Source organism: Lygodium microphyllum, chromosome 19 (assembly GCF_053477565.2).
Source record: "Lygodium microphyllum isolate KBCC chromosome 19, Lygodium_microphyllum_v1.1.10, whole genome shotgun sequence".
Taxonomy (NCBI): domain Eukaryota; kingdom Viridiplantae; phylum Streptophyta; class Polypodiopsida; order Schizaeales; family Lygodiaceae; genus Lygodium; species Lygodium microphyllum.
This window is the reverse complement of record NC_141153.1, coordinates 30,054,647-30,080,690: the sequence shown is the minus strand read 5'-3', so window position 1 is coordinate 30,080,690 and position 26,044 is coordinate 30,054,647. Positions and strand designations below refer to the sequence as shown.

Here is a 26,044-nt window from a genome sequence, read left to right as displayed (position 1 = left end):
CGAGCTGAAACTTCTCCCCTCGCCTTCCGCCTATGGGAACCTTGCTGGTGGCCGATCTGTACATGGCGGAGACCCCACGAATCCAAGCATGGGGGAATCCCAACCACACCATGGTGCCCTCTAGGAAATCCTAGTCCACCTTGTCATAACCTAGTACGGCCTATCATAACCTAGTACGGCCAGTTTGTGCCCACTGTGCTGAGCCCACTTTGCCGCCTAAAAGAAGGTAAATACATTGTCAAGGATGCTCCTATGCTGGACAAAGCCATTTTGTGTATCATGGATGATATCTTGAAGCGCGGGGCGTAGTCGCCTACCAATCATCTTTGCTAGTGCCTTATAGGCCACTGGCAATAGGTGATCGGTCTCCAATGGAAGAGCTCCGACCGGTCTCCCCCTTTGGGGAGAAGACTGATGAGGCCTGCCGAGAGACTTCTTGGCATCTGTCCTGAAGTGAATCTCTTGGAAGGCGCTCAGAAGAGGGTCCTTCACCACTTCCCAATAGGTAGTGAAGAAGGCCTTAGAGAGCCCATCCTCCCTCGGGCATTTCTGTCTATCCTATATATGGAAAGCCTCCTCTATTTCCTTTTCTCTGAAGGGGGCTAGGAGGGAACGTCCCATCTCCTCTGTGACGAGGGACGAGATATGATCCCATACCTGCTGTCTACATCTATGTTCTCTAGTTGAAGCTGTCTGTCCTGCTGGAAAAGGTGCGTGTAATAGTCGGTGGCAATCTCCATCACGTCTTCTGGGCTAGAACGGGTGCTCCCATACTGATTCCAAAGGCTGCATATCTGCTCTCTTGCGGTGCAGGGTTGGTGCACCTGGAAGAACTCCCTGCACATCGTGTCCCCCTTCCACGCCCAAAAGGCTACTGAGGTTCGGAAAGAGAACTCCCGAGCGTCTGTTTTCTAGGCCAGCAATGGCTGCTCGCGCGCGTACCTCGTGCGAGTGGAGGGTGGAATCCCGTGGTGCCTCTTGCAATAATCTCTGCGTGGCTACAAGGTCCCGCCGAAGTGCTCTCTCCTCCTCCCAACATTGCTGCCTGGTCTGTATGGTTGTCTCTTGGCAGATTCGCTAGGACCTTTGCAACCTCCTCTGCTATCCAGTCCCTCCTGTCCCACTCTCTGGTCCAAATCTGCTCTATCTGTCTCGTCACCTCCTCCCTCCTATAGATCAAATCAGGGATATGACAGGATCGTATGTGTAGGGCGGATGTTGGGGGGTCAAGCGTCAAGAGAACCGGGCAATGATCGGACAACGTGGTGCTCCCAACTGCTCAATCTGGCCTCCACGAGAGCCTTCCCACTCTCCCACATAAAACCTATCCAGCCGCTCCAGCACGACTCCACCTAGTTGCGTGTATCCCCAAGAGAAGTCCAATGACCTCTCCCTCCCATGGAAGGCAAGGTCTCTCCAAGCATTGCGTGCTCTGACTTCAAGCAAATAGACCTCCCATGCCTCCTACTCTTCCCTAGCCATGCCTTGGTAGTTTCTGCCTCTATCGTGGTGGTCCTCCAAAGCCTCTAGGTTGTTGTAATCTCCTCAAACGATCCAAGAGTGCACCTCTGGGAGTCCATCTGCGCTCTCCACCCAGAACTTGCTGCGTGCCCTATCCTCCATAGGGGCATAGACATATAGGACTCCAATGCACGAGTACCCAATATCCAGTCTGATCCATAGAACCTCTCCTGTCACTATCGTTGCGTGGTCTCATATACAGGCCGTGAGACTCGGGCCAATAGAGGTGCATACATCTCTACTCTTGCCGCGGGCACCTATGGCATGCTCCGAGTAAGTATCCGAGCTGCTTGGGAGTACCTTTCCAACCCGTTGGGCTTGGGTCGCCGTGAGCTTGTGCTCCTGCAGAAGCAAGATGTCGATCTGTTCAATAAGGCCAGGCTGCAGGTCCTATCGAACAATCAACTTTTTGGAACCACATGCCACATCATAGTTGTTTTCAGACGCATTTGAAATGAATTTCAAACGTCTGTAAACGTCTGAAAAACAGACGTTTGAAACCCCATATCAGACTTGACGTTTTTAAAAAATGAAAAGATGTTGACAACTTTACACAAAAGCATACAGAATGTGGTCGCCTTTATCTGCCGACTTTTTCCCTGGATCCAGGCAATCTGAAACAGACACTCCTGAGGAATCGTGACAATCTACTCATCATATATTCTGCAGTTTTGCTTTTGGTTGTTCCCTTTCAGTTTTTAGTCTACTATGCAGTTGGTATTGGGCAATTTGGCTTGAATCTTGATGACAGATGTATCGTGTATCATGCCAATTCCTTGAAAGTTGAATGATGAATCATGAATCCTTCTATATTGACTCAAACTCTCGAGTCTCAGTCTTCAAAGTTCAAGAGTTGTGCGTTGTTCTTTTATTTTGAAATTAGCACATGTTTATCATATCTTAAAGTTGTGTATTTTTCTCATATTTTGTTAAGAATATGTTAAAAAATTAGGGTCACGTATGATTCAGGTCCACTAGGGTCTGAATCATACTCGTTTCATACTTTCATACGCGTTTGCGTTTGATGTTTGATTCACGTATGGAAAAACTATGTGCCCCATAGTAGTGGAGACTATTCACATTCCAGGATGCAAGATGTAAGCTCATGGGGAAACCTTTAATTGACCGAACATGCATCTGTTCGGTGTGGATCCTGTTTATGAGGAGGAGAGACTATGAGGCACGCAAGTGCGCTTTGCCACCGGTTTGGATGGTGAATTCCAATCCCCCATGGTGGCCCTCAGTCGGACCATAGGGGTGATAGATGCTCTGGGTGGTAATATCAGTGCATCTATCAACCATGCTGATTATTGCGACTCTGTACATTGGTAGAAACGGGCCACTTATGCCAGAGGGCCACTCGATCACGTCCCTTGGAGCTCTCCACTGTGGGGGGCCTCTAAAGATAATGCTCAAGTGTGGGACCTTGGCTAATCCTTCATCTCTCATCCACTGGGAGATGTGATCCGCCACCTGACTCTTCAACTTCAATCTATCTGGTTGTCCATTCCGCTGACTAAGAGGCCTGAGGAGAAAAGGCGTAGTTTGGTCCATCTGGTGGTGCTAGTAGATGAACCTTGACTTACGAACCATGAAGATCTCCGCCTCTAGAGGTAGTGTGTTTTTGATACACTGCGGACGGGTCCGTGGTTGTAGACAGGGGAAGCGCGCTTGGGTTGGGGGGGCAGGGAACTGTCTGGGCGGGGAGGGGGGAAGTCTCGCCCAGGCGGACTGGGGGGGGGGGGGGGGGGGGGCAAATCACGCCTGGGTGGACAGGCTGGGGGAAGCACCAAGCGGGGCGAAATGGCTAGTCGTGTGGGTGGCCAAAGGCAGGGGACAGACGTCCAAGCGAGGGGCAAAACGGATAGGCGGGGCGGAAAGAAAAAATGGGCCACGATTTGGGGGGGCCATGAACAGGCAGAGCGAGGGGCGTGATCCCCACTGGGGGGCGGGTGCGTCTCCACGTCTCTCACACTTGCCACCTATTAAGTGGGATTTTGACCACCAACATAGCAGGGGATTCTCATTGCAACAATATGGTGATGTTGAAGTTGGAGCATTGTCCCGAAAGGCAATGGCAAGGGTCTGTGTGAGGGTAAGGGCTACTAAAATAAGGAGTGGAAGTGTGCTGGGGCAAAAATGAGAGTGGAAGAAAGGACAGGTAAACAGTGATATCATGCAGGTTGGCCTGCTGTCACTGTAGCTGTTGCTTAACTGTGTCTTTTAAGTATAAACAACAGTTTGAAGCAGATATAGAGGATACAAGAGTTTTTATATTGCCATATGCTTGGCAGCCAGTTGCAGTATGAAGTTTGTATATATACTGTAGCAGGAACTGTTTTTTTCCCTTAATGGCCTCCTGTACATCCATATCCTTCTTTTTCTGTCTAGGAAAAGGAAATCCTATAAAAGCAGCTCCAAGATATTCATCACTAAGGTAAATTCACAGAATCGAAAGTATCATAACACGAGGATTGGGAGGATATGGGTTGGCCACTCCTTGCTATATATGTGCCTGTTGGAATTATAGTTCTTTGAAAGAGCATTTGCAAGAGTAACCTACTGTTATGCTAAAGAAGTTACTAAGGGAGTTCTAGGACTAGCTGTTTGCAAAACATGCCAAAGAAGTTAGTAAGGTAGTTCTAGGACTAATTGTTTGCAAAATATTAGGGCTAAACGCATGGTTGTATGATGCAGGTGTCTCAAATGACTCTTGCAAATTTGAAGTGTTCCAGCCGTGCTGCAGAGATTTCGGTTGGAGCCTCACAGTTGTACTCTGTTATACATAAGGATAACCTTGGTGAGCTTGCTTTTGTGCCATATTTTGTCCATTTTGAGTGTCCATGAAATCCTTCCATGTTTCATGTTTGCAACTTTTTGGGTATATTGTGAAGCAGGTAAGTGTATATGCCCAGAGATATTTATGAATTAAAACGTGGAGGTCAACCTTTTTAGCTGGGCGCTGCAGATTTGAATGTTAATGGAACCCAAAAGCTGGAATTTTGTATGGAAGCCAGCTTTTACCGTTATGCAAGCAGCAAGACATAGTTAGTGGTGCTATGGGTGCAAAAGATGGTTCTAGTTTTTTAATTTTATTTTGGTGTTCAAAGCTTTCCTTTATATGGGCAGTCACATCAGAGAATGGAGATATAAACATGAGCCGAATGAGTGTATGCAAGTCAATAAAACCACTTAAACAAGATTCTAGTTGAGATGGCATCAGAAGTGGCTCTTTAGAAGAAAGAGGCACAAAGTCGAGTCATAATGAGAGATGGTTTTGATCGATGGTCCATAGGTTATTATGGTAGATGATCACTTTGACTCGCTGAAGAGAACAATTGTTGAGTTCAAGAAAGGATTAGGCATGGTGACAGTGCCATTGCCATAGTTGCACTAGCAGGAAATACAAAAGGGTTCATACAACAGTGGACTTTAGGTATGGTACCATATGTATTAGTCCCATAAGTATAAACTTAATGCGTACTTTTTTGGTCCGATTGCAATTTGGGATTATGCTGTTTGAGATTCACATAAGTTCTCTACCTTTTCTTGTAAAAAAAAAAGTTTTAAGTACCTTTTGTGAGAAAATAACGTATTCTTATTGTACCATACCTTAAAGAATCTAAATGTACCATTTAGTACAATTGTACTGTACTATAGACTATTAGCAACATGTCCAAAGGATAAACAATCTCATACAACTACAACAATATGCCATGTAAGCATGCCAAGTGATAATTTCCTTCAATAGTTGAGCCTAGAAGCAGGCTAGGGCAGCAGAGTACTTCAGCTTTAGGCGAAAGACGTCCCCTTCCCTATGACTGAGTTGAATAATGCTTTTAGTAATGCATGGGTAGATGACTTGCAGCTTGATATGGATGAGGATGAAATGGTCCAGAAATTTTGACACCAAACATTCTTAGCCCCTTGTTAAACATGACAAGTTTATTGAGGCCTCCCTCATGGAAGGGACAAATGCATTGCCGTGTGGGGAATCGGAAACATTGTCCTATGCTTTAGAGATGGGTTACACTTTGTCCTATGCTTAAGTAATAGGGCAATGAGATGGCTCGTGGGACTTGGATTGGGAGCATCTATTGGAATTCGCCAACACGTTGCTTGGGGTATTTGCAACATAATCAAGATAATTGCAGTGACTTGGAAGAGAGTGATGCCATTGTTATTATTATGGATACAAAAAAGGTGTTGCATTTGTTCTCCTCCTTCCATGAAACATTGATGATCCTATTCTTTTTTGTTAGAATTCTTACAATGTCTTCGGCACACTCATGGTTGATGAGTGTTGTGCAAGAGGACTGTGTGGAGGACATCTTTGTGGGTTCAAGGGGGTCGTACGAGGTTCTAATCCAATCCCCTCATTAGCATGATGTGCTTTTAAGCAATTTGCCATTGTTTTATGACCACAATCTGTTGCATGTTGCCCCATGGTAGCAAATGGCAGTCTACATAGAATTGGGAAAGTAAGAATGTTGAGTCAGGGTGGAAGTGGAGGGTTGCCTAGCTGTGTATTGGCCCCTTTTGCTTAATGCCATGATTAGGATTGATAAAGTGTTGACACCGCCTACTACTCGAGCCATCAATAGCAATTGAATGTGCATGCTCTGGAATACCTCTTGCAAGTGTCTCACTTGGCTATAGGTGAATTCACTTGGTTTGCACACTTTGCACTTCTGTCTCAAATGGGCAGCCTTTGCAGGGCAATACTTCAATTGCAGAAAATCGGATCACTTTATGGCAAAATGTACTAAAATCAAAGAAGAGACAAGACAAACAAATGATGTACCCATTGTACAATAGGATGGTTCTTCTTGGCATATGGACATAGATGCCTATGGGGGGAAATCTGGGCAAAGACAAACAATTCCTTTTACATCTCACTAATGATTCCCATGGCTAGCAAGAAGTGCACTCAAAAAAGGATAAAAAGTCGAAAGATGTTTAGAACATTGGATCCTTGGAGGATATATAGAATGCCCTACGTATCTATGTGCATGGCATGGACAAGTCTTTGTCCCAAGGTGTTGGTGTTACACCTTTGAGCATTAAGGCAACCTCTATTTGTAAGGCTCGACAGGAGCCATTAGTGTTCCCCCTAAGTGTATGGCCTAGGACAAGAACAATAAAGTCATTATTCCGTGGGACTGCAGATAGCGGCACTCTACCACAATGGATGTGCATCAGCCCTTGACTTCTAAAGCACATGGATATGGGGCAAATGCCTTGGTTATGTTGTCGGATTTTGAGGATGAGGATATTCTTGTTGTTTTGCCAAATAAAGTTGCAATGAGGCAGTTGCAACCCCATCATTGATCTCTAATCTCATCATGAAATTCGCTACATGGAATGTTTAGAGTATTTGTTTACGTGGCAAGCACGATGCTATGTGGCAAACCTTGCACTCTAATGCCCAGGATGTTGTGTGTGAGAGAGCATAAGAGTCACAAAGAACCAGGGAGAATTCTACACTATGATGGTTTCAAGCTTTTCTATCCCAATGTTTCTACATGAACCCAATATGGGTGTGTTGCTAAAAATGGGAAAGTGTTATGGCTCGCATGTCTCTATGCTCCATGTTATTTTCCTAGTTGTCACAAGTTATGGCATCAGTTGACAGCATGCTTCTCCCTTGGAAGACCCATCACATTCCACTTCCAATCATGAACTCATGGATAGCCTGAGCCTATGGTCTTGGTTATCTCCCATAGACCATGGCTACACCTTCCATTTGGCGCAACACCTAGAAACGTGGAGCCGCTTGGATCGGCTCCACATTACGCTTGAGGATTCCTTTTTTTCGGAGGTTTTGGAAATTAGGGTTTTCCAAGGCCATGATCTCTTTGATCACTTCCTCCCAATATTTGAGATACATATGCATCCTGTTGATCCCTTTCAGGCCCTTTTGAGCAAGATGCCTTTGTGTTTCAACTCCTCCTTCCTCTGACATGCAAAATTTGATGGCAATATGCAACAATTGCTACATTAGTTTTCATTGGACCTTCTGTTCCAAGGGGGAGTTTCCCTCAATTATTCGATATGCAATGTGCAAATGGTTGCCAGACAATATGAAGTACACCATGCTACCATGTGCAGGCAAGAATGGCAAGCTGTCAAGCAACTCTTGGCTTTGGGGATCCCCTTTTATTTTCCATCTCCACAAGATTGGCACAGCTTGTTGATACTTTTTAAAAGAGACCATATGAGCAGGTCAAACTTGTTACACTATTAGACGGGCTACTAGAAATAATTGTCAGTTGCACAAGTTTTATTGGGGCTTGCATGCTTCCTTTGCTAGGAAAAATGTTGTCTGCCTAAGCATCTCCGACGGTGAAATGGTCACAGATCTGCGAGCAATTGCACAAATGTGTAGAACCTAGTCCATGGACTTGTTTGGATTTCAATCCTTTGTTGCTGATGGCTTGTTTATGGACATTACACAAGATGAGGACATGGGTGTCCTATTGCATTTGCCTAAAGATAAGAGCCCTAGGTGGGATGGTATCACCAATAAGTTCTTTGAGATGTATGCCACTCACTTGGCTACACCTTTGACAACCTTATGCCAATAGGTTGAGATGACCGGACACATGTTGCGCTCTTGGAAGGACGGGGTGTCATTAAATTGATCCCTAAACTGCTATCCCTCTTAGCCTCGAAGCATTGGTGACCAATCAAGGCCAAGTGTCGGCACTTGGTCTTATTGTTATGGAATGCAAGATGAATGTTGTGCAGGGAAATGCTTTGGTGAACATATATGCATTGAGTGCAATGGTTTCTTTTGCTTGGATTTGGCTAGCCCAAGCCGAGTGCCAGCACTTGGCAGTCGGAAGCATGAGTTGAAATGGCAACTATGAAAATGGACATAGAAATTCATCACGAGCTTGGCAAGTTTGGGATGAGGGGACACGGCTTGATGAGTTGGACTCTAGGCATGAAATATATTGGGTTGGACTCAGTCCTTCAAGGCCAAGTGCTGCCACTTGGCATTACTATTATGCTAATAGATTGCATGAATACCTTCTCAACATTATTCACCTTACCCAGTATGGATTCATGAAAGGGCAAAATATTCTACACAACATCTTGAATGTTCAAATGGGTATAGATTATGCTCGATACACAAAATAGGAAATGTTAATGGTTCGATTGGACCTTGAAAAAGCCTTGGATAATTTGGAATGGTCCTTCTAGGGTCAGTCAATGCAATGCATGGGATTTGTTCTGAGGATGTTTGGACTTATCAATACTATCAGTGTGGACTCTTTAAGAGTTCTACTCAATGGTGACGTATGACACCCTTTCCCCCTTTGTCAATCAGTTTAGGCACGGTTTCTCACTAAGTTCTTTGTTCGTTGCATTGGCCACTTACCCCATTTTGACGATGTTGTCTCCTCTAACTAGCAACTAATGGTGAGGTTGGACTCTCTCTCCTTTCATTGGAGCTTTTGGTGGGCCAAGCCTTGGTGGACAACACATTCATGTTTCTTAAGTTTGATCTAGATAATATATGAAGAGCGATGGCCAGATGGGACTTGTCCTTGCTTAGGGACTACACATCAATGCATCGAAATCAGCCCTTATGAGTTGCATTTAGAGTGAACTTTGGGCTTTGGGCTAGCAACGTGAGGTGGTGCTCAAAGGCTCTATCTTTAGGTACTTGGGCTACCCTTTGATGGTGTAGGTTTCACCTAAAGTGCTAACGGATTGGATTTCCTTGCTCATTATGGATAAGTTTGTATATTGGAAATCACAAGCTTGGCCTTTCCACATAAGATTAAAAATAGTGCAGTAGACAATGATAATACCAATGGTCTCATATTACCCTCCCTTGCTCCCTTGGTGAAAGTCTCATTTAAGGCAAATTACTCAGCTCATCTAGTTTTTCTTTGGGAAAAATATTCTACATGGATGGGTATCTCATGGATCTCTTGTCACCATCTTTGCACTCCCAAAAGAATGGGCGGTGGGTCTGTTCTACACTTGGGGACACTTCTCCGTTGGTCACTATTTGAAGCTTTGCCCGAGGGTAGGCAACCTTGGTCTTCGATTGCGAGGTTTTCCTTGGGAGTTAGGGTATTAAGCATTTCCAACTTAAGCCTTCTATGCTATTGAATCGTTTGGTCCGTTGTTGGAGATCGGTCCTCGTTAAATCTTCTTGGCACCCACCTCTAGTTCGGGAGGTGGTGAACTCCCTCAGAGTGGAAGTGTTAGCCACTTCGAAGATTCTCTTTTGGCAAAGCAAAGAGAAACAAAGGCCGATATTGAATAGGATTAGTTCGATGCTACTTCCAGATTCCTCAAAGCTATCGCAATTTGTGAAATGCCGTCTCCACCTCTTCCCTCTTTGGAACAAGAGGCCCCTTGGCAAGATTTGATGATTAATGGTCGACTACCTTTGGGTCATGCTTCAACCAATTAGATATATCATTTGCTTATACGGAATAAGGATTGGCTTGTCGAGAAAGACAATACCACCTATGGTCTCCAGAAAGGCCAAGTGTGGAGGAAATTTGTGGGAGTGACAAGCAAGCTAAACAAAATGCCCTTCTGATTCAAGTTTTTCATTTGGCGAATGTTGGTTGATGCACTTCCTCTCGCGTTTGCACTCTCTAAGCGAACGATTTCCTATGGTTGCTACTTCCTTTGTCAGTCATTGGTAGAAACGCCCTGCCATTGATTTCTTACTTCGTTGGTGTTGCGGAAGATTTGGCCATTTTATTGGCCATTTGGTTTTGAGTGGTTGGGCTATCGATGCTTCCAAAAGATAGGGTCATTTGACATCCTAAGTTTGTGGATTCCGTGCAAACTAATGTGAAGGTGCTCTTTCCCTTCTTATGCTTTTGGGGTTGCTTGCATAAAGACTATGAGGAATGCATTCATCTTTGATGCTTCATCGGGAATGAGGCATATAGTGCACTTGAAAGGACTTATTCATTGGCAGCTGGACTTGATTGAGTTAATAGATTTTCTTCCTACATTGGATTTGCTCACTTGGCACATTGCACTTTCTTTTGCCCCCGTCTAGTCCTTGTTTGTGACATCTCCGATTCTATGTAAGATGGCCTAAAGGCATCCTATATCTTGTAAACATGTAATCTTGTACTTTCTTCATAATTAATGCATTCATCTTTGATGCTTCATCAGGAATGAGGCATATAGTGCACTTGAAAGGACTTCTTCATTGGCAGCTGGACTTGATTGAGTTAATAGATATTCTTCTTACACTGGATTTGCTCACTTGGCACATTGCACTTTCTTTTGCCCCCGTCTAGTCCTTGTTTGTGACATCTCCGATTCTATGTAAGATGGCCTAAAGGCATCCTATATCTTGTAAACATGTAATCTTGTACTTTCTTCATAATTAATGCAATTACCTTTTATGAGAAAAAGAAAAGAAGAGAGAGTTTGACATAGATTCGGATTGTCCCTAGTAGGATTGGAACCTTGCAGGGCGAGTCTTCTTAGATTGATCAGATTATCATCGCATGATTTGAGATTAGTCATGGTTGACCAGCCAAGCCAATGCGCTTTGAGGATTGCCCAAATCTAAAGCTTGGTGGAAATTGGCTAAATGTCAGTCCTAGTGGAACCTTGTCTGAAGTTTCTATTTCACTTTTCCAGATTCTGGGGTTGTTGGCATCTTGTTTACAATGTGCTCACGTTTGATGCCTCTTTAGGCATCCAGTGCCATGTGGCGAAGCTTAACGGACTTCTTCAGTGGGGCAGCTTGATCTTATCTAGCATGTTGATATCTTGACCAAAGATGATTTAGTTTCGTGGAATCGGCTAGTCTCTTTAGTGACCCTTGCCTTGACTTCATACTTTTTCTTTTGTAGTGCAACTTGATATGACAGAGAGAGAGAGAGAGAGAGAGAGAGAGAGAGAGAGAGAGAGATGGTTTTTACGGGGAAAAAAAAAGAGAGAGAGATGGTTACTAGTATTGTGGAGAGAGAAAAGATTGTCCTTGGGGTCATTGCTAAAGCTATGCAAACTTGGGTGTTGGAGTTGTCCGATTCTTGTAACTCTGCACGCTTGTTATTATTTTCCTGCGGTGGGCAAGGGCAAGAGATTCACGTGCCACCCAAGTTGTGATTAGGCCCTTGCGGCCCCTTCCTGACAAGCGTGCTGCCCTGAAAAGTGGTGCAGTTGTCATTCCTCTTGCCTCTACTCTCTTCATTTGGTGAGTGCTGATTGGTGCCCTTCCTCTTGCCTCTGCTCTCTTCAAGCAGAGGATTTCTATTGGTTATTGCTTCTTCGTCAAACATGTGTAGAAACCCTTTGCCACGAGTTCCTTACTTGCCTAGTGGTGCAGAAGGTGTGGTCACTACTATTGGTCATTTGGTTCCGAGTGGTTGGGCTATCGATGCTTCCAAAGACAGGGTCTCTGGACATTCCAAGTTTGTGGATCTCGTGCATTCATCTTTGATATTTCATCTTTGATACTTCATCGGGAGTGCAGAGTCATATAGTCCACTTGAGAGGCTCTCTTCATTGGTAGCTTGACTTGATTGAGTTAGGAGATATTCTTCCTAGATAGGATTTGCCCTCTTGGCATGTTGCAATTTTTTCCCCGCCCTCTAGTCACTCTACTTCCATTGTACGTTGATAGTGATGTCTCAAAAAGGATCTGTTGAGTTGGTTGTATTGGCTCTATGCACGATCACCTAGAGCCATCCTGGATTTTCTAATTTTTAATCTTGTACTTCATGATTAATAGAATTACCTATTACGAAAAAAAAGAGAGAAAGGGAGATGCAAAAATCGTCCTTGCTAAATCTTCTTAGTACCCATGCTTGGATCGGGAAGTAGGAAACTCTTTGAGAGCTAAGTGCTAGCTGTTTCGAAGATTCTCACTTGGCAAGGCAAACAAGAGTAGAGGTTGAGGTTGAATAGAATGGTGTGCATGGGATTGGTGACCACTGCTTTTCTACCTACGAGCGAGGCTGTCAGGTTGTTCAAATCAGTTTGACGCTACTTTTGTGTTGCTAGAGGCTATCATCATTCGTGGGACTCCATCTCAACGCCCATACACATGATGCAGCCTATCCCCTCTTTGGACCAAGATACCTGTTTGCTAAAGTGCTGACTGTTTCAAAGATTCTCACTTGGCAAGGCAAGTAGGAGTAGAGGCGAATGTTGAATAGAATGGCGTGCTTGGGATTGGTCACTGTTACTGCTGCTTTTCTACCTAGCAATGGGGCTGTTGTGTTGTTAAGATCAGCTCCACGCTACCTTTTTGTTGCTAGGCTCTCCCCTCTTTGGACCAAGATACCCCTTGGCAAGACTGGATGATTAATGGTCGACTGCGTTTCGGATGTGCTTCATTCAATTAGGTATACCCCTTGCTTATATACAATAAGGACTGGTTTGCCCAAAAGAGCAACACCACTTGGGTCTCTAGAAAGGTCAGGCGTGGTGGAAATCTATGGTGATGACAGGCTGGCTTAACAAAATGCCTTTGAAGCACAAGGTCTTCATTTGGTCAATGTTGCTCGGTGCTTTTCCTCTTGCCTCTGCACTCTCCAAGTGCCAGATTTTTAATGGTTGCTGTTTCTTTGGTCAGTTTTTGAGTTTTGTTCTTCAGTCAAAATTAGTTTTCTGGGGAAACAGTGGTTTGGTTTGACCCTTGCACATTGCCAGAAAGCCTTATCTAGGGCAGGCAAAAAACATTCAGGCAATGTCCATCAAACATATGAGTATCAAGGCATCTCAGGCTAGTCCTTGTAGGGAATCATTGAAGCTCTTCACCAACCTCCAGTGTAGCATTTTCCATAAAAAGAAAGCGAAGGGCAAAACCTTCTCACTGATCTGGAAATTCTGAGGCTCTCTTGGCTGGCTTCCTGAATCAGGGCTTGTATGGGCTGCTGAATAAATAGTAGACATGGGCCAATATGCTTCATGGAAAGTCCATGCTTTCCCTTAGTGCCCTTTAATAAAGGCCAATCAACACTGAGGTACCTGGCAATATATTGATGAGCAATTAATAAATACCTTTTCGGAAATGCTGAGGATAACTGCAAGATCTCAGGCAAAGCCATGATCCTGAGAGGCAAGAGATTGTTGAAGTTGAAGAAAGTAATTGTAATGGGCCCAAACCTCTTGGGCAGTAGGCCACCACTTTCTCTCTGATTAGAATGGTTGTCTCGTTCCACAATTGTTCTTCTTCTCAACTTTCTTGATGTTCTGAAATTGATTTAGCTGTTTCATGATCTTACCTATGGTAATCTTTTGAGAGTTTGTGTCAACCCCTGCAGGTGTACCTTTCTATGAAGTTGGCAATGCTGTTACTCTTACTGCAGAGACCAATCGCATGGATCTGATCTCCGTCAGAGTACTAAACGAGGAGAATGGTGATTTCACTGGCAACAGTACAGTATTGGTGCAGGTAACTTCCTTTTGCAGTTAACATATTAATAGTATGAGTTGTGGATTGTAGTGCGAGGATTTGTCCTCTGTATAGCATATGTTGATATAGCATTGTTAAAGTCAAATAGAGGAAACCCTCATCCAACAAGATCAGAATTCACAATATTGCTCTGAGGTACTTAAGGGAGAAAATCCGTGTTGGCCCATCTGACCGTCTACGCAATTGTTTGTCTTCCAAATGCAGGAAATTGATTGACTACACTTAACATTTAGATCTCCTAAATGTAGGAAATTGACTGACCACATCATATACCATTATGTGTTCTATTATGAAATGGGACTTGTTTCAAAATGAAGAGTATATACAGCATATTTCAAATTGAGCAGTCATGTTCATGCATCTATACTGGATTGGAGGTTGTCATTAGTTGATCTTAAATGTAAGGTGAGGACAGCCAACCATGCAGTTGACTGACTTGTTTGATTCTTAGTCTGCATGGAATAATTTTTTAATTTACACTTCAAGGAATTTATGAATAATTCAGAAATTTCAGTCTCTAGAGGGGCTTTGCATCTAGAGTAGGGGTGAACTTGAAGAGGTGGTTTCCTGATGAAGAGAAAACATGGAAAGAAAACTGTTATAATTGGGCATGTTTACTTTTGTTGAGTTTTGAGTATCTCTTGCTCTATATCAAAGTCTCCTCATCCTAGCCTATGGCCGCTTGCAAGATAATTATGTTGAGATGTCAAGCTCTACATGAGTTGGCATCCACTACACGCTCTAGTGATGTGGCAAGGTATTATTCAGTGGCATGCTAGGTGACCAATATTAATGACATTTACTAACATGCTTGTCCATGGAACCAGCTGTAAACCATTAAAATTTGAGCATAAAGTCATCATAAATTGATCACTTGTTGATTTGAGAACTAATCACAAACTAATTGCAAGAACTGATCAACAATCAAAGCAAAAACCGATCCCAAAAGTGACCATAAATGGTTTTCAAATTGATGAAAAACTTAGCTGAAAGTGATTAGCATCTTTTCTCAAATAGAGGTAAAAACTCATGCCAAATTGATCATAGACTGATGCAAAAGTGTAGTTTCCGTGCCTGGGTGAAACTCATACTCATTATACATCTCACAATGACCAGTACACCAAGTAGTGACCTCAGGGTAGACATATTGCCAACACAGTACCTTGGATGTATGCTAAGTACATCCAAGATGCACTATATAGGAGAGTTGTTCACAACTGGTGAAGTGGAAGTGCTACCTTCCCCTTGAGCATGAGGCAATACTTCGAACCTCTACTCTGTTGAGCTTGACTGAGCTCGAACCAAAGTTGGCTCTAACTAAAAGGCATCTCGGTAAAGTTGCAACAATTGAGTATGATCTACGAAGTCATCCACTTTGAATCTATTGGTGAAACAATGTTAAAGCTTCACCAAGAAGTATATAAAAACTTTATCTCTAACTTGGCTCCAAACCTCCACTAGGTTGTAGGCCTTTCTTTCCCTTGAGCATTGCAATGCTTTATACTTTCACATTGCTACAATTCCCACTTAACTAATATGCAACATTGCATCTAGTTGACGAGCCCTCGTGTATACCTATTATGTTAGGAGCACCGAATGCATTAGAAAACATTATTCTTTGCATACTTTGGACCATTGCAATGTGATTGTGCATGGGAATTTGTATACTACCAGCCATACCCACATGCATTTTCCTATACATTGCATGCATTACTAACAGCATTTTTTCTCATGACCAACACTATACGGAGCATTTGCATGACTAACATTAATACCATGAGCCCCAAACATAGTGGGTTGCATATATGCATTGCCAAATACTTTGCATCTCAGCGTGATGCCAATATTGTTATACATGGGGTTATGTATATTACTAGCCATACCTGAGTACATTGGGCCTTGCACACCACGCATTGGTTGTTGTATACCATAAGAAGTTATGTCATATATCCCGATATGTGGTCCCAAGCCGACCATAGCATGGAAACTAGTACCACCACCAAGGTAACCTAGCTGCCCCATCATTGTATGCATGTCATGCTGTCCAAAGCATTGGAATGGCACTTTCAAGTTGGCCTTGCATATGCATCAATTGCCCCATTGGCATCATTTGCTTATGCTTGCTACCCATGTTTGGAACATCATGCTATTGTGTTGGCTCTTCCTTTGATGCATCTTGTTGTTGTGAAGCTCTTAAAGACAATTTGCTCTTGTTGCCTTTGGTACCCTTCTTTAAGGGGTTCAAGAACCGCACAAATTGTGGATGATTTGTCAATTGCATAAGCATTTTAGCTACTGTCCTCATTTGATCTTTAAAGAGGTCGTCAAATTTCGCTTCCTCTTATTAATCATGAACTTCTAAAGGCTTAGGACTCACATTTTGGTCTAAAGAAACAATATCAACTTGCTGTCCATGCTGCATGCCTTGTCCAAGATCAGACATTGCAATTTTCCCAATACTTTGTGAATTTTCAGATTGAGAGGCATCATCCTTGCTTGATCCCATCTCACTATCTAAAGACATTCTTGTTGTAGTGCTCAGTTGAATACAATTTCAGCACTAGACCAAAGCTTATGACCTTCAATCACGTGCCTTCGGCCCACCAAGTCAAGGGATTGAGTGGTATCTTGCCAACGAAACCATGAAACCAGCCTTTCTCCTTGGATAGAGAGCTAAATAACTTGATTAAGCATTAATTATAGCAAGCATGAAGTTCACATAAACTGAAAATGCACAGTTTATCACTTTAATCTTCGACATTGGATACCATGTTGGCCCTAAAATTGACGCCTCTTGTGGTATTTCTTTATATTATATTGCAAATGGAAGGAGTACAACTGAGATCCTCTGATCTCCTCCACTACTCCAAGTATCTCTTACTATCAAAACTAACCAACAAGCCTTAAAACCAATTTGTCCCTTGGTTTGCTTGTCGATTGGCCTTCACCTTGCTCTTTGAGAGACAAATTCTGTCCCAAATCTAATATTGACTGGCTGTTCTCTTGAATCTCCTTGCAATTCCTCAATTTCAGCTATTGGAGTTTCAGAGAAATGATTAGGAGATGGGAAAGAATGCTATAGAGAGAGCAATTTCAGAGTTTCCTTATAAGAAACATTGAAAGACTGATATTGCCTTGCTCAAACAACCATGCAACCTATCACCTACAGCTTAGGACCACTGGAAAAACTGTTGTCCCCTCCTATATGCTGTCACCTGTGCCAAAAGGACCTTGGGCTGCTTCACCTGTGTCTAGAGGGCTCCAAATTGCTATCACTTGTTATAGGACTGATCCTTGGTGGCTACAAATCATATTAGCAACCTCTTCTTGCTCTCTAACAACCTCCTTCTCTTTCACAATGGTTAGAATAGACTCCACCAGTTCCTAACAATGGTTTTCCCACTTGCATGGGCAAGTTTTGCCAAGTGGCAGTCTTCTCATCCTTTTTTCTAGCTTATTAAATTAATTTTTAGAATGTTAATATTGAAAATTAATTTAATAATTATTCTAGTGTTCAAAAAATTAATTTCATCAGTCAATAATTAAATTGACTAGGCTAATTTGTCTTCCAAGTATCCTTGAGCAATTATTGACTCTTAGACCAACATTAATTAATGCCTAGTCTCTAATGTTATCAGTGACATTAGTGGCCAATAAATTGGTCTGGGCCGAAATTTGACATCGGTACAAGCTCGTGCTCGTCAAACATAACTTATTATAACTTTTGCCTTTTACACCTATTGGATCCTCGGGGTCCTTGGCCAGTCACCATAAAATAACTGTCATGTGCATCACATATGCTAAACAACCTTGCACATTTGGTTAATAACTTAATGAAATGTTATTGGCAAGATTAAATTATCAAAATATCATGTCCTCATGACACTCCATTTGCTTTTGTGTGTGTGGTCTTGGATTCTTCACCTCTCTCCCCTCTTGTGTGTTTTCACATTATTGTGGTCATTTTTCATTGACTTGGTTGGGTATGTTGAAGCTTTTCAAATCAGCCATGTTTCTCTACATAGTTCTCATTCTTCATGGTTTTGGCCTTGGAGCTGGCTGAGTTTTGTTTTGCATCCATTCCATTGCATTCATTGTGTATTTCCTATTCACTATCTCTATGCCTCTATTTTTATCATGATGCCACACACAATGCCTATTCTCATGATTGAAGCAAGGTGATCGATTGTTGGTTGTGGCAGCTTTGTGGTTTGGAACAAATTCATCAAACCTGTCCTGAACATGTATTCCCATCAAGAGATGATCAAAGGCAAGAGTGATCACAAACAAACGTGATCATGAAGGCGTTTAGAAGCTTCTGCTTCTAATCCACCACTTTTGCAGGTTTAGTCTCACTCATTTTGGACCTATCATGGTGGTGAAGGTTGTGGTGGTTAACTCTAGAGTGGAATAGTGGACATTCAATCAGATTTGACATCACCTCTTTCTTGTTAATCTAGGAGGCTAGCTGGTATCATATCTTTCTAGGGCAATGTAGTCACTCTATCCACCTACCATCCATATGCTTTGTCATCAGTTGGGGACCTGTTCCTTTATCAGTTTCATGTAGAGAGGATTGAAATCTCAAGCCCTCTAGTTTTCATTTGTTGCAAGACAAGGCGTTCTCTACTTTGTGGGTCAAGCCTTGTTCCTTGGCTATGCATTTATACCCACCAACTTGTTTTTGTCATGTGTTTTCTTATCGTCTTTGCTTGTTTGGATAGCTAGCTTAGGCTCCCATTGTCCCCTAGTTTTTGTATGTATAGAAGGACATTGCATACTATCTCATACGCGCCTTGCAAATGTACATCATGTCGAAGTGTACATTCCATGTATTCCATACATTCTTGTAGCCTTGCAAATGTATAGTTTCATAGCCTAACTACAAACCATCCACATTTGCATATCAAGTCACAATGACTAGTACACTAAATAGTGATCTGAGTGGTAAAAATGCTGTCAACATACAATACCCTACATGTAAACTAAATACATTCAAGATCCATTACCAATCTGAGCTATCGATCACTAGGGAAGTGAAGGTGCAACCTCTCTATTGACCACCATGCAATACTCTGAACCTTCTATGCTTTGTTCAACTTGAATGAGCACGATCCACTATTGGCTCCAATTAAAACTTATCAATGTAAAGTGCAACACTAAGGATGATCTACTAGGTCACCTTGCTCTATCCATTTGCATCTATCAATAGGTGAGACAATTTTGAAACTTCACCAAATGTCCCTCTGGATCACATAGATCCTTGAACTTTCATGTTGTTGCCAAAAATGGTATATTGGTTGCTTTTTCCATCATGATTGGTAGTACTATATAGAGCATTTGCATGACTAGCATTAATACTCTGAGTCACAAACACAGTGGGCTGCATATATGCATTGCCAAACATGCTACATTGTGCCTCAAGCATAATGCAAGTATTGCTCTACATACGACTTTGCATTCCACTTGCCATACTCCAAGACATTGGGCCTTGTATCCCCATGGCTGAAGCAAAATCAACCAGTGTTTGGAAAATCAAACCACCACCAAAGTACCTTGGGCATGACTTGCTATCCAAAAAGCATTGGATTGGCACTTCCAAAGTGACCTTGCATATGGATCAGTTGCCCCATTTGTATCACTTACTTATGCTCATTGCGTAAATTTGGAACATGATGTTGCTGGATTGGTTCTTTCTTTGGTATATCTTGTTGGGTCTTTCTTTGGTACATCTTGTTGTCCCAAAGCTCTTGAAGATGATCTCCTCTCCTTTTCTTTGCTCCCTTCCTTTGGGGAGTTCCAAAAGCACATAATCCAAGGATCATTTGCTAATTGCATAAACATTTTGTTGGGAATAAAGGGCCATCCTGCCTTTTATATGTGCACGGGTGTGAACACACCCTTAGCACATTGACCTTTCATACATATATCTATCTAAAATCTAAAGTGGGACACTCGTCATTGTACAAAAAAAAAACGTGTTCACTCTATACTCTGCTCTCGAGCACTCTCCCTGTCTCTCTCACTGCGCGTAATGACTGTCTGTCTCGATCTCCGTGCCTAATGGATTCCTTAAAACTAGTATCACAGCGTAAGGTGCTGCAGACGGTCGTCAGGCTGAGCGAGAGCTCAAAGGCGAGCAGGAGAGTCACAGGTGTAAGTTGTAGGCAGCGACTCTGCGAGACAGGCGTGGACCAAGAGTGCAACGGGTTGTAGAGCTGACGAACGAGGACGCTGTTGCTGCGTGACCAGTCGAGCTGCGCGACAGGCAACGTCTGCAGGGAAGTCGGGCAGGACCGGCGGGCAATAGTCGACTGTACAGGTAGTAGCGTGACGGGCTGCGACAGCGTGGACCAAAACGGCTGCAGTTGACGGGCGATAGTAGGCAGCAACACGTGACGGCGCCAGCGGGCGAGCGCGCAACGGGGAGGCCTGACGGGTCAATGGACCCGTCATTCACACTTTTTAAAAAAAATATAAAATCTTTTTCTAAAACTCCTTCCCCTAATCGGGGTTCGCACGTGCAAGCACAAAACATCAACTTTGTGCAATTTTGGCCCAGAAAGCTAGGGCTTTGCCAAATTGAGCACTGTTCGTGGAAAATTGAGGCATCCGCGTCGGAATTGCAGACATTGTGCGCATTTGAATTGGGGATTATACCAAAATTGTTGAAATTTTGCTCATCTAAGTGAAATTTCTCAACATTTAGTCTAGAAATTTCTGGTTTTTTCTAGATTTTGGAAATTTGATGCAAGACAAGAAAATTGTCTCAGAAATTGCGGGAATTTGTGACATTTTGTCCCCGACATTTGGGGCTTTTCATATACATGCACAAATTGGGCTGAAATTGACCCAATTTCTCGACATCGAGGCACATTGGTGTTAGAGAGATCATAGCCTGATCAGGGGCAGCAGGGCAGGTGCAGTCGGACTGCTGCAGCAGTGTGCAGTCGGACTGCATAGTCGGACTGCCATGTGGCAGTCCGACCTGTGCAGTCAGTCGGCTGCAGCCGACAGGGTATTTCTGGCGCCCTGTTTTGTCCAGATTTTGGCTATAAATAGCCGACATCTCCAGCAGTCTCCAACACTTCTATGCTCGCAGATTACAGACGGGTGACACGCGCAGATTCCGTCTCTGTTCGCAGATGTCAGACAGGAGACACTGCAGACTGCAGCGGACTTCGAGGTGAACAGCAGGTTGCATCGTCGAGGTGGAGACACGCAGTCCAGCGCACTGCGCCCGTGTATGTATCTGCATATCTTTGTATTCAACACACTTTATACAGCAGATCTTCATCTTCCACTGTCTCTTTCTCTCTCCTCTCTCTCTGCGTTCTCTCTCTCTCAGTCCTACGCTTCCGCACCGCTGCACTCTGACATGGTATCAGAGCAGTGTTTGAGGGCTGATTGAGCGCAGAACCAACCTGAAGAGGAGTTTCTATCGCGACACAAATTTGCTTTTTCAGTGTTTGAGGGCAGACAGGAGGGCTACGCCTTGAACAAGGCTGAAGCAAGTGTGGGCGCGCAGGAAACGAGTCCAGGTGGTGGATTTGCTGCTGTTTACTGCAGTTTGACGTGGAGGAAGTTTGAGTTTTCAGCCTACAAGTGCAGGTTTTGCTTTTTCATCGCCTCCGGCAGGTGAAGAAGTTTGAGGACGCGGAAGAGCCTTAGCAGGCTGAGTTTTCCCAGTCAGAGGGGGCTGCTTTTGCGTTTGTGAAGGCATTACAGGTGAAGATGTCTACCGAGATTGACTTGGAGTTCCAATCGATTATGGACCGGAAGGTGCCTGTTTTATCGGCTCTTCCTGCAGATCAGAAGCTCGACGGCGACAACTACCGCATTTGGCGCGTCATGATGTTGGCCATCCTTGAGTCCTATGATTTGGTGGAGCTTGTACAGGAGGCGATCGACCGGCCCTTAGTAAGAGATGAGTCTCATTGGGACAAACTGAATGCCAGGATTCGTTCCTTTCTGTTTCTATCATGTACTACAGCCGTGATCGCTCACATCGAGCACTTGACGGTGGCTCGAGAGATATGGCTGGAGCTTGATCAGATGTACAATCGGATGACCCTTATGAAGCGGGTTTCTTTGGAGATTCAGATGCGGACTCTGTCCGTAAACAAGTCTTCTTCGCTGCGGGAGCACATCAACAAGCTAAGGCAGCTCAGATGCAGGTTCAGAATGCGGGGAAGCCGATTTCCTCCGAAGACATGGCGATCATACTATTGTCCCAGTTGCCGCCACGATTCGGTACATTCTACGCTGCCCTTATTGCTTCGGGGCGAGAGTCTACTCTTCGGTGGAAAGAGTTGGTTCCTATGGTCTTGGACCAAGAGGAACAACTAAAGGGACAGAATGCTTCCAAGTCGGAGGCGCTGACGGGTCAAGCCTCTCAGAAGAAGGGGAAGGACCAAAAGAAGAAGAAGGGGGATAATAAGTCAAAGAAGGACAAGGACAAGGACAAGGACAAAGACAAAGACTCCACATGCCATATTTGTGGAAAGACTGGCCATTGGAAGAAGGATTGCCTTGACAAAGACAAGAAGGACATCAACAAGAGGGACATCAAGGATTCTGGAGCGGTGGCTGCACCCTCATCAGCTGCATTTCTTCATCTAGCTGTCATTGAGGACTCTTTACCGAATGCTTCTGATGTTGCGATGACGGCTTCCCAGGCTCGAGAGTGGATCGTTGATAGTGGTGCCTCCAGGCACATGACTCCTTCATCAGATGGTGTTGCCCAGTTGCGACCCTCGCGTGGGCAGATTCTCATTGGAGATAGCTCTTCAGTGTCTATTGCAGGTCGGGGTAAGATGCAGCTTATTCGAGATGGAGGAGGTGGTACCCATACCTCAGAGGTTTTGCATGTACTAGGCTTAGGGTACCATCGCCTGTCAGTTCATAAGATTTGCTTCCTTGGCCTTTTGGTGGAGTTTGACAGTACTACGGTGCGAGTCCTTGATCGTGGATCAAGGAAGGTTCTATCATACGGATATGAGGAGAACGGCATTTATAAATTAAAGTCTTCCACCGCCCTCTCTACTCTTCTTCTTACCTCTCAGTCACAGTCAGAGTTATGGCATGCTCGGTTTGGTCACCTCAACTATGATTATCTTCGGAGGGCGTCCCGTGGACAGCTTGTTCGAGGGTTGCCGGATATAGTGGTGAGCCAGCAGCCATGTGTCTCCTGCATTCGAGGGAAGCAGCATCGGGATGCCATTCCCCACACAGCTTCACGGCGGTCTACTTCACCGATGGAGCTTGTATCTACGGATCTATGTGGCCCTATGAGGAATGAGTCCTTGCGTGGGAGCTCTACTTCATGTTGATCGTAGATGACTACAGCAGGATGACATGGGCCTATTTTTTGGCATTAAAGTCAGAAGCTTTCTCGCACTTCAAGGATTGGCTTCTCTTTGAGGGGAACCGATCAGGCCGGAAGTTGAAGACCTTGCGATCCGACAAGGGTGGTGAATTTGTTTCTAATGAGTTTGCTAGGTTTTGTGCAAATAAAGGAATTCACCAGGAGTTTGCCAATATCAATACTCCTCAAGAAAATGACATTCTTGAACGGAAGAACCGCAGTGTGATCGAGATGGCGCGCACCATGATGGAGCACCGACAGACCCCTCGGGTTCTGTGGGCCGAGGCTGTGGCTACTGCAGTCCACATCCTTAATCGATCCCCTACTTCGGCCGTGGAAGGGATGACCCCGTTTGAGGCTTACTTTGGGACGAAGCCAGATGTTTTTTACTTTAGGGTCTTTGGGTGTGATGCCTATGTTCACATTTCCAAGGCTCACCGTGATAAATTTGAAGCAGCTTCCCGAAGACAGGTATTTATTGGCTACAGCTCCCAGTCCCAAGGCTATCGATTGCATGATCCCGTCAAGCGGGATGTGTACACTAGTCGAGATGTGCGGTTTGTGGAGGTTCTGGCCATATCAAGAGGTGAGAAGCATCCCGTTCTTGGAGATCCAGGGGAGAGTTGGGCTCCTTCTACAGTTCCACTGGAGCCCGTGCCTTTTGATTATGATTCTGTTTCTGACACGGAGTCTACTATTCCACCAGACACCCCTGTGGAGTTACCACCGGTGGATATTCCAGAGTCTTCTGCTGATGGAGAGAGACGAGGGGAGGTTCGGCCTCCTCCTCGATGGGCCCATGACACACTCCGTGATTCAGGGATCGAGGGGGTTCTTGAGGAGTGGGGACCGCAGGATGGTCCGCGGCGGTCACGTCGGCACCAGGCACATTCAACGGAGCTTGTTTGCTCTAACTATTGTTTGATGACCCGTGTTATGCAGGATCGAGAGCCCACCTCCGTGAAGGAGGCTTTACAGTCCGCACCATGGAAGAAAGCTATGGAAGCCGAGTTGGAGGCTATTGAGAGGAATGGCACTTGGTCACTCGTGTCTCACCCTCCGAATAAGAAGGTGATTGGCGTCAAGTGGGTCTTCAAGACCAAATACCTTAGCGATGGTTCTTTGGATAAGCACAAGGCTCACCTTGTTGCTAAAGGTTTTGCACAGCGCCCAGGGATTGATTGTCATGATACTTTTGCCCCCACAGCTCGTATGGCGACCATTAGAGTTGTTCTTGCCTTGGCTGGCCATAGGAGATGGCCTGTTTACTTGTTGGATGTGAAGTCGGCCTTCCTCAATGGTGATTTGAAGGAGAAGATTTATGTTGAGCAGCCTCCTGGCTTTGGATCTTCCGATGGGAAAGTCTACAGGTTGAAGAAGGCCTTGTATGGCCTCAAGTAGGCTCCGTGTGCATGGAACGAGAAGTTTGATTTGTTCCTCCACTCTCAGTTGGGATATCGGCGTTCCAAGGCTGATCCGCAGTTGTATGTTCACACTTCCGAGGATGGTTGTGTGCTTTTTGTGTTGTATGTTGATGATTTAATTGTCACAGGTGATCATGCACAGCAGGTCCAAAAGACGAAGTCAGCTTTACATCGGACGTTCGAGATGACGGACTTGGGTCTACTCCATTTCTTTTTGGGCCATGAGATTTATCAGTCTCAGAGGGGGATCTTCATCTCTCAACAGAGATATGTACAGGAGCTCTTGGTGTCTTTTGAGATGGAGGATTATCGGACCCTTTCTACTCCTATGGATCCGAACTCGAAGGCCACTTCCCATTCAGCTTCTCCTATGGCGGATGCTTCCCGCTATCGTCAGTTGATTGGATCCTTGATTTGACTTCTCAACACTAGGGTTGATCTTTGTTTTGCTGTTGGGCTCTTGGCAGGGTTCATGAGTGAACCTAAGACGGTGCATTGGCAGGCTGCTCAGAGGATACTTCGGTATCTGAGGGGGATGTCTGATTTAGGGATTCATTACCCCGCAGGGACAGATGGTTGAGATCTTGTACTTGCAGGGTGGAGCAACTCGGATTGGGCCGGTGATGTGGACCACAGGCAGTCTACGACAGGTTACTATTTTACCTTGGGTGCAGGTGTTATCTCATGGAGTAGCAAGAAGCAGCCCACTGTAGCCCTTTCGTCTACTGAGGCGAAGTATCGGGCCGCGTCTTCCACCACATGTGAGGCTGTGTGGCTTCGGAGATTATTGGAGGAGCTTGGGTGCTCCCATACTCATCCTACTTTGCTACAATGTGACAATGAGAGTTGCATTGCCTTGGCACGGATCCCTATTTTTCATGCCTGGACGAAGCACATAGAGATCCAGTACCACTTCATCAGAGAAAAGCTTCTGGATGAGACCATCACTGTGGAGTATTGCAAGACGGAGGACAATCTTGCGGATTTGTTTACGAAGGCACTTCCCCAGACTCTACTTCGGTGACATTCCAGATCCCTCAGGCTTCTGCCCTGCCCAGGCTCTGAGAGGGGGTGTTAGAGAGATCACAGCTTGATCAGGGGCAGCAGGGCAGGTGCAGTCGGACTGCTGCAGCAGTGTGCAGTCAGACTGCACAGTCGGACTGCCACGTGGCAATCCGACCTGTGCAGTCAGTCGGCTGCATTTAATGCAGCCGACAGGGTATTTCTGGCGCCCTTTTTTGTCCAGATTTTGGCTATAAATAGCCGACATCTCCAGCAGTCTCCAACACTTCTCTACTCACAAATTAC

General features: G+C 44.6%; 1 protein-coding gene across 4 annotated transcripts in view; it reads left to right on the top strand.

The window, feature by feature from the left end:
• Positions 1–26,044, top strand: part of EMB3012 (embryo defective 3012) — a 184,440-nt gene that overhangs the window by 137,537 nt on the left and 20,859 nt on the right. For all 4 annotated transcript variants that reach the window (XM_087699842.1, XM_087699844.1, XM_087699845.1 and 1 more), the window contains 2 exons: positions 4,219–4,321; positions 13,794–13,924. In XM_087699842.1, the coding sequence (XP_087555968.1) occupies positions 4,219–4,321; positions 13,794–13,924 (234 nt within the window). The remainder of the gene's footprint in view (positions 1–4,218; positions 4,322–13,793; positions 13,925–26,044) is intronic.